Consider the following 9889-nt stretch of genomic DNA (forward strand, 5'->3'; position numbering starts at 1 on the left):
TGTTCTCTTTCAAGTTTATGTCCTTTATTCATGCATTGCTATTTTTATACATAAATTTGAATACACATTTATTCCTAAGTACATAGACACCAGTCCATTGATATTACTATTCCATATGTTTTCAGGGCTGTCCATTGGTTACAGGACAACCAGTTTGTGTCTTCCTCTTCAGGGAATGCCCCCTGTCCCACTCCCTGCTTTCCTAAATGACTATAGTTCTGTGCTTTATTTTGTTGCCTTGTAGTTTTCCTTGTCCAGTTGTGCATGCCAATTGATATCTTCCACCTACCTCACACTTATCTGAACCACAATTATAAGAACGTTTAATGTAATCTACGTAGTGTGTCATTCTCTGTCCTACCAGCTCATCTATGGAAGTGTTCACACTTAAGATACTCTATTATTAGAGAATAAATTATCAGAAAAATGCAATAAAAATTGGACAAAATGTTTACCTGTTTTGTTGCAAAGAAGCAAATTAAAAGTCTTGAATTTTAAAACAAGCTAATATTTATTAAAGAATCACAAAAATCACAGAAATATTATGTTTATATGGAGTATAATCTCATTATGTAAGCAACAATATGCCAAGAAATTAAATGTGCATCAAAATCTCAACTGGTTTGTTATTGCCTCCTTTTGTCACACATCTTAACCTACAGTAAAGAAATGTTATTGCTCAATTTACTCCTACTAGAAATATTTACCTATTCACAGCAATTAATTCTTGAATAGCCTGTTTACAATGATGTATAAATTCTGTTTACAACAAATGTTTGATGACAATAAAGTTCAAATCTGGACACAATGTTTCTAAATTCCTAAGAACTGCATAGCTGTCTAAGTATTGACTAAGATTTGAAAATTAATTAAAGGATGTGAGTCTGTCAAATAAGTTGGCTAATGCTTGAAGAGGTGTACAATGAATTAATGTGAGGTATACTAAGAAGTTTTATGAATTTTACCCTTTAAATGCATTTTGTGATGCTTTCTAAGATTTGAATTTGTGTGAAATAACTTGCCACATTCTTGACATCTGTAAGGTTTCTCACCAGTATGGAGTCTGTGATGAGTGTGAAGAGTTGAGACCTGGGTAAAGGACTTTCCACATTCTTCACATCTATAGGGTTTCTCACCAGTATGGGATCTCTGATGATTCTGAAGAGTTGAGGCCCAGGTAAAGGACTTGCCACATTCTTGACACCTGTAAGGTTTTTCACCAGTATGGATTCTTTGGTGAGTTTGAAAGTTTGAATGACGAGTAAATGACTTGCCACAATCTTTACATTTGTATGCCTTCTCTTTGGTGTTAATTCTCTTATACATAGTGGGGCATGCATATCTGTTGAAGCACTTTCCATATTCTATATTAATGTTTTGTTTCTCTTCATTTTGATTGTTTATATAATGCTTCCCTTGTTTCTGACCATTCTGAAACAAAAAGAAGGTGTGTCACAATCAAAATCATCCTTACAATAATCATGTATGTATTGGCTCTTAGGAAAAAGTAGACTCCTATGAACTTATATAATGAGAAAAGACAAACTGTGATTTGATTTTTTGAGAATTTGTCCCTTTAAGAAGAGGATTCTAAAAACTATTCTTTTTAGAGTTCCTGGGAAAGGCATTAAAAACATTATTAAATGTGTAACGCTTCTCATGACTGAAAATTCTATGATATATTTTCAGTCTCATTTGATTGAGAAAACTTATCATGTGTATCTCATGAATAGCTTGTAACAAAATGTAATTTTGTTGAGAAAACTCTAGCGAATGTTTAATCGAACACATATCATTCAGTTTGCAGGTTTTTCAATATTCTTTGTAGAGAAAAACGTGTTTTACAACTTATTTGTATTTTTCACTGAAGAAAATGATTCTGAAATTGTAAGTGATCTAATGTGAAATCTTTCAAGATAAGGTAGACGTTATTGACCTTAATTTTTAGTACCACCCAGGATGGCTGATGAATAGAGATTATTTCAATCATGACATAATCCATTCTCTTTTTTTTTCTTCACAAAATATTGAAATCATCCTTAAATGGAAGGTTTTAAAGTCAATACTTACAGCTATTCCTGATACCAACTTCTGAATACAATCTTGTTTGTTCTCTTGTGAAAATAAGTCTTGTTTTTGATGAGAATATAAAACTAGAAGAAAGAAAAACATATAATTATCTGAATTACTATACTCAGGTGAAACGTTTTCAGTTATATAAGTAACACAGTTTTATAAATATGTAGACATATATGCAAGATGGCATATTTTACAAAATAAACTTCAAATCATTTATTCTAATGAAAAATCTTCTTAATGTAAATGTGTAGAATATCTTTTATAACATACACTAAATACATTTTAAAAATGAAAGGATCGAGTTTATGTTATCTTTGATGTTCCAATCATAATTTTCAGAATAATAAATGAGATTATGGTGGTTTGAGTGAAATGACCCCATTTAATCAGATATCTGAATACATGGCCTAATGTTGGTGGATACTTATGGGTACGATAAAGAGGTATCAATTTACTGGAACAGCTATGTCCTTGGACACTGGCTTTGAGAATTTTAAAGCCTTCTAATGCCAACAGTGAGTTATCTATGTCCTCTTGTGGATCTATATGAGACCTGTCACTTCTGCTCTAGCCCTTTGCAAACTGCTACCTATGATTCATCATCATGGTTCTTTCTTCTGTACTTTGCCTTTATCTTGGAGTTTTATTACAACAATAGATAAGCAATTAATACAAAAACTATAACCCAAGTATAATAAAATTGCACTCATGAAACTGTATTATCTTAATGGATATCACTCATCTCCATAATCCCTTGAAATGAACAAATTGAGTAATATTAAGAAAGAAGACATAATATTAATTAATAAAGAAAGAAGAAAAGGGAAAACCAGAAAGAGTTCTTACTAAGTGGTCCACAGAGAATCATGTATACCATACGGAAGGGATTCATAAAATTTCAGACATCAAGGAATTTCACTAGGACTGATCTTATTATCAGAGATACATTTTCTCTTATTCTTATAAGAAAATAGATGCATTCATAAGATATATTCTGACTATGACACTTCATCACTCAAATGACCTGAGTTTATCCCCATCTTTACTCATGCCTGAATTTATCCACTTTCTGTCACTTTTTAGAAAACAAATAGGCATCTAAAGAATAACAATAAGATAATCAGAATAAAAGAAACCAGATAGGGTAAGAGAAGAAAAGTAGACAAAGAAAAAAAAAGCACAGTAAGCATATGTAGAGAGAAAGACACAATTTGCACCCACAATATTGCATAAAACAAAGCATAGAAAAACTTTAGAAGGTGTAATGTAAAAAAGATACTTTAAGGTCATTAATAAAATTAAATACATTTCAAAACTAAACATTATAGGTAAAAAAAAAACGTAAAAATTCCATTGAGTTGTGTTGGTGATATCCTTCAAGTGCTGGTTTTAAGGAATTACTGTAAGTGTGATTTTTTGGCTTACTTTTTTAATTATTATTTTATTACTTTAAAAATATATCAATTCAAATTACCACACCCTCTCCTCTTTCCACTCCCTCCCCACACCCTCCTACCCCTCACTTCTCTGATCCTAAGAGAGGACAAGGAACCCATCCCTGAGGCGAGTCCAAGCCCTACCTACTACATCTAGGTTGAGCAAGGTATACATCCAAACAGAATAAGATCCCAAAAAGCCAGTACATGCAGTAGAGACAATTCCCAGTGCCACGGTCAGTGCCCCAACTGTCAACCACCTTCAGAGAGTTTGATTCCATGCTAGTTCACTCCCATTAGCTCAGGCAAACTGTCTCAGTGGGTGAACCATTCATGGTCTTGAACTCCTTGCTCATATTCTCACTCCTTCCACTCTTCAACTGAACCTGGTAACTCAGGCCAGTGCTCAGATGTGGTTTTCTGCCTCTGTTTCCATCTGTTGTTGGACAAAGGTTCTATGGTGATATTTAAGATAATCATCAGTCTGACTACACTGCAAGGCTAGTTCAAACACCATCTCCTCTATTGCTTAGGGTCTTAGCTGGGGTCATCCTTGTGGATTCCTGGACATTTTTCTAGAGTCAGGTTTCTTGCTAACCACATAATGGCTCCCTCAATCAAGATATCTCTTCCCTTGCTCTCACATCTGTTCTTCCTCCATCTCGGCTACCCCATCCCCATAAGTACTCTTCAACCCTCCTCTTTTCCCTTCCTTCTACCCCCCAGCCCCCATGCTCCCAATTTTGCCAGGTGATCTTACCTGTTTCCAATTCCCAGGAGGGTCTATATATGTTTTTCTTTGGGTTCACCTTATTAATTAGTTTCTCTAGAATCATGAACTATAGGCTCAATGTCCTTTGTTTATGGCTAGTATTTACTTATGAGTGAGTACATACCATTATTCAATTTTTGAGTCTGGGTTACCTCACTCAGGACAGTGTTTTCTATTTCCATTCATTTGCATGCAAAATTCAAGATGTCATTTTTTTATGCTGAGTAGTATTCTAATGTGTAGATGTGCCACACTTGTTTTTCCTTTCTTCAGTTGAGAGGAATCTAGGTTTTTTCCAGATTCTGGCTATTCCAAATAATGATGCTATGAACATGGTTGAACAAATGCTTTTATAGTATAATTGAACATCTTTTGGGTATATTCCAAAGAGTGGTATTGCTGGATTCTGAGGTAGGTTGATTCCCAGTTTTCTGAGAAATGGCCATACTGATTTCTAAAGTGGTTGCACAGGTTTGCATTCCCACCACCAATAGATGAGTATTCCCCTTACTCCACATCCTCTCCAGCACAAGCTATCAGTTGTGTTTTTGGTGTTAGCCATTCTGAAGTGAAAGATGATATCTCAGCATTGTTTTGATATGCATTTCCCTGATTGCTAAAGAAGCTAACCTTTCCTTAAGTATCTTTTGGCCATTTGAAAAAAATGCATAGAACAAAACAAAGCAAAACTCTAGAAGGCATAATGTACATATAGATACCATAAGATCATATATAAAAGTAAATTCCAAAGCTAAACGTTATGGAGAAAAAGAATATACAAAAATTCCATTGAGTTGTGTTGGTGATATTTCAAGAGCTGGTTATGGGGAACTCCTGTGTGACTTTTATCTCCACTAAGACTCTCTTGAAGAAAACATTTTTCATTGGGAACTTGTGGTCTGTTGGACATACTTTAGGTATAATTAGGATTAAATGCTCTTTATACATAAGTGAAATTTTCTAGATTCTTTGACAAAATGAGTGTAATAGATGAGTGGACTTAAGTTAGTATCTACAACTTGATTTTTTGATCAATATATCTGTTTTTCAGTAGTGCCAATATTTTACAAAACCTGATTATTTAAAAAATGTAGTATAATTTAAAACTCTGAATGGTATATTGTTTATAGTTATATTTTTCTTAATTGTTTAAGCTATTGTGAGTTTTTGATTTGTTTGTATCCATATGACACTGAAAACTGTGTTTTGAGATCTGAGAAGAATTGTGTTAGAATTTTGATAGGGTTTTCATGAGCAGTTTTGAGCATAGATATTTTTACATCCTCCAATATTTTATCAATTTATTCCTTCACTGCCTTAAAGATTTTAAAAGGTCTTTCACTGTTTGAGTTCTAATTACCCAAAACTATTTCTTGAGGTTATTGTCAAAGACATCATTTCCCTGAATTCCATTTAAGTCTTCCCTCATTTGTATATAGGAAGGTTACTGCTTTTTGTTAGTTAATTTTGCATTCCTTATCTTTGATGAAAGTGCTTCTCAATTGTACAAGTTTCTACATAGAGTTCTTAGAGTTTTTATATATAAAACATAACATCTGCATATAACATATTTTTGATTTCTTCCTTCGCTATTAATTACTCCTAGATCTTCTTCATTTTGTTATTGTTTAAGCTAAGATTTCAAGTACTGTATTGAATACATATTGGGAAAATGAGTATACTTGCATTGTTCCTTATTTTATTAGAGAGTTTGAATTCTTTCCTTTTAATTTGATGAGGGCTATACACTTTCTGTTTATTGCATCTTTTATTTGGAGGTATATCTCTTATACCCCTAAACTCTCCAGGACTTCTATTGAGAAGAAGTGTTAATTTTGTCAAAGGCTTTTCTGCATCTAATAAGATGAACTTCTGGAATTTGACTTTAGTTTATACAAGTGGTAGATTACACTTATTGGTGTTGAATGGTTCATCTACCCCTACATGTCTTGACATGAAGCCTATGGTAGTTTATCTTTTTGTTATGTTCTTAGATACAGGTCGCAAATATCTTATTGATGGCCTTTGTATGTATGTTCATAATGAAATTGGCATATATTTCACTTACATATTGGGTGTATACACGGTTTAGGTATCAAGGTAACTGTCCTTATGAAAAGAATTTCACAGTGTTCTGTTGCTTTTATTTTGTAGAATAATTTGGGGGAACATTCATGTTAATTCAAATGCATTATTAAAAAATAGAAGGTACCACATACTACCATTATTCTGCATGGTATTAAAATTATATTTAACGCCTATTGATTTACCCACAGACTGTTGCATCTCACAGCCTTCATTCACAAATTCTGGCAGGCAAAATTTGACAACTAAAGGTGACTCACATGTGGACATGATCCAAAGACAAGAAAATATTTAATTTTAAAGAGTATGTTCATACCAAACTTATTCCATTGACTGTTAGAGAGCTCAGTCAGGACAGAGTGATAATACATAACAAGGAATGAATTCATGAATGACTATAGAAAATAGTGCTTTCTGTGCACAACATGACAGTTGACCATATAAACTCAAGTAATTAGGATAGAATTATCAGTCCTGAGCAATCCCAAGCCAGATTAAAATCCTTGGGACTTGGACAATAAGAAGGGACATGAAGAACCATGCCTTACTGAGAAGCTACTATTATCTTAAAGATGCTTGGAGAAAGGGAATAATGTTGATTTTAAAAATGTGCAACTCCTGATTATTCAACCATATTGTAGGCAATGCTCAACACCCACAATTTTATGGGAGTTTCAGATTGAACTCTGAATGTAAAAAAAGAAGAGGAGCCTAGGCAGTTTGGATGCTCACCTCACTAGACCTGGATGGAGGTGGGTGGTCCTTGGACTTCCCACAGGGCAGGGAACCCTGATTGCTCTTTGGGCTGACGAGGGAGGGGGACTTGATTGGGGGAGGGGAAGGGAAAGGGGAGGAGGTGGTGGGGAAGTGACAGAAATCTCTAATAAATAAATAAAAACAAAGAGGACAATGATGGTAAAACCAAAAAAAAAAAAAAAAAGAGGAAAAAACCAAAGATGTCTGAAGGAAGTGCAACTTGAGAAGAGTGGAGAGTGGAATTTGGTCAAATGATACTGCAATGTATTCTTAAATCACTAATAAAAGAATTAAAAGTAAAATATTGTGGATATTTCTCCAAACAAATTCCAGTTCACATATAAAATACAAAGGAAAACAAGTGCATTTACAACATTTATGTGGAAATTAACATAAAAATTTTGACAGTCAGAGTATAGTAGGTGACATTAAATTAGACCAATACCATGTATGACCCTAAACAAATCTTAATTTCTAAGGAATATTTTGCAGAAATAGAGAAAGTTACCTTTTAAGTTCTGTAGTATTTGACACAAAGAATAAACTCTACAATCTTTCAAAATGAATACAACTATAAGATTTATATTTCCTGATATTATGTGAGTCTACACAACAGTGAAAACCATGTAATTCTATCATGAGGGCAGACAAACCGACATGAACAGGTACAGACCAATACTTCTTCAAACACTGTGGAGTTTTTTAATGCTAGTTTTCATTTCAATATTGTTCATTTCAAGGCCTGCTAGAGTTCAAAGATATGGTAACAAATCATATTACTTCTGCTTTATACTGTAATTTAAGTTAATTATTCAAAGTGAAATTTTAGGTCATTTAATTTATAAAGTCATTTGGAATAATCATTCAATATGCATTTTTACATAATTTTAGGTAGAAATATTTGTGCATCTGTTACGGGGAGAGGGAGTCTTCTGTTCTGGCAGCCCAGCTAGCTTATACCCAAAATAATCACACAGAAACTGTATTAATTAAAACACTGCTTGGCCATTTGTTCCAAGCCCTATTGAAAAACTTTCACATTTTGATTTAACCCATTTTTATTAATCTGTGTTCACCATGAGGTCATGGCTTACCAGGAAAGATTTAGCATGCCTGACCTGGTGTCTCCATGGTGGTTCTGTCATTCTGACTCGGCTTTTCCCTCCCAGAATTCACTTCTGTCTTCTCTGCCTACGTAAGTTCTGCTGTATAAGGCCAAGCAGTTTTTTTTATTGATTAACAAATGAAAACAATACATAAACAAAAGGATTTCCTACACCATGCATCCCACTTCAGGGCAGAATTTCTCCATGCCCTAGGTTTTCCATGTGTGCCAATACTTCATTCTGGCTTACCTTGTTCATTGCCTTCTGTCTCTCCAAAGTTTACATTCCGGGGCTCTTTGCTTTTTTCAAGAAAGCTGATCAGGTTTGGTTTTGACACTGAAAAACCTGCATATTGGAAAAGACCTATGACCATAACTTGGGATAACAAAAAAACACAAAGATATCTCATAAACCACCATACTGATTATTTAAGATGGCCTATAATTTAAGATTCCAAGTATGATTTTCTAATTGCTATCTCCAAATATTTTAACACACTTAAAAGCATTTTAGCTAATATTTTATACCTTGAGTTTCTTTGTAAATTACTACTGGATCAAATGCAAACACATTATGAATAATTAAGGTGCAAATCAATATATAATCTGTGATGTGTCTGAAAAGTAAAATGTATTATGAAAGTTTGAATGATGAATGTCATCTCCAGGAGTCAGGAATACATTGACAAGATGAAGTTACACAAAACCTTGTGTTCTACATAATGAACTCCACAATTTTTATTAAATGGCAAATGAAAATGAGACAGATAATTCATACATAGATGTAAAATATACTTGTTGGAAATGATTATGATAAATAAGGAATAAGAAAAGAAAAAGGTCTCACCTACAGAGACCATATTACTGTAGTTCTCCAACATGACTTCCCTGTACAAAGCCCTTTGTGCAAAGTTGAGGCAGTCCCACTCATCTGGAGAGAAATCAATTGCCACATCCTGGAATGTCAAGATTCCCTGTCATGAAAAGAAAGAGTTTATTAAGTGCCCTCAAAAAATTTCTTTACTTAGACTAAGGATACAAGAGTTCATTACAAAACTTGAGGTGTTCTTCCTTAGCATTGTTCTAAAAAACATACTCCAAAATACAGTCTATAATAAAATTCCATGTGCTGGAAATACTAAACCAAGTAGGCCAAATAAGTTGTCAATCTATGGGCTAAAAGGGGGTATGTGAATGGGAGGCAGATTATCTTCATGTGAAGTTCCAGACTTCACCCATGCCCTTAATTATCTATCCTCATGGCAAATTTTTCTTTAGAAACCACAGGTTGAAGAATCATGAGCTGTCAAGTTGCTATCCTGCGGGCATACACTGTTGCCAAATAAAAATATGTCAAATATAAGATGTAGCAAAGGCAGAATTTCCATATCCACTGCTTGGCCCATTAGCTCTAGCCTCTCACTGGCTAATTCTCAGGTCTTGATTAGCCCATTTTTAATAATGTGTGTAGCACCACGAGATGTTTGCTTAACGGAAGATCTTTTCTTCTTTTTTTTCTTTCTTTTTATTTATTAAAGATTTCTGTCTCTTCCCCACTGCCGCCTCCCCTTTCCCTCCCCCTCCCCCAATCAAGTCCCCCTCCCTCGTCAGCCCATAGAACAATCAGGGTTCTCTGCCCCGTGGGAAGTCCAAGGA

General features: G+C 34.2%; 1 protein-coding gene across 1 annotated transcript in view; it reads right to left on the reverse strand.

The window, feature by feature from the left end:
• Positions 1-759: 759 nt before the first annotated feature.
• LOC126513495 (putative zinc finger protein 735) overlaps positions 760-9889 on the reverse strand; it is a 22496-nt gene continuing 13366 nt past the window's right edge. Inside the window, exons 5-8 of the mRNA XM_050161904.1 lie at positions 9081-9207; positions 8484-8579; positions 2071-2153; positions 760-1431 (exon numbers count right to left, since the gene is read on the reverse strand). Coding sequence (XP_050017861.1) covers positions 943-1431; positions 2071-2153; positions 8484-8579; positions 9081-9207 — 795 coding nt within the window. The 3' untranslated portion in view covers positions 760-942. The remainder of the gene's footprint in view (positions 1432-2070; positions 2154-8483; positions 8580-9080; positions 9208-9889) is intronic.

The sequence above is a fragment of the Alexandromys fortis genome, unplaced genomic scaffold (genome assembly GCF_014885135.2).
Source record: "Alexandromys fortis isolate MF-2015 unplaced genomic scaffold, M_Fortis_MF-2015_v1.1 scaffold_118, whole genome shotgun sequence".
Classification (NCBI taxonomy): Eukaryota; Metazoa; Chordata; class Mammalia; order Rodentia; family Cricetidae; genus Alexandromys; species Alexandromys fortis.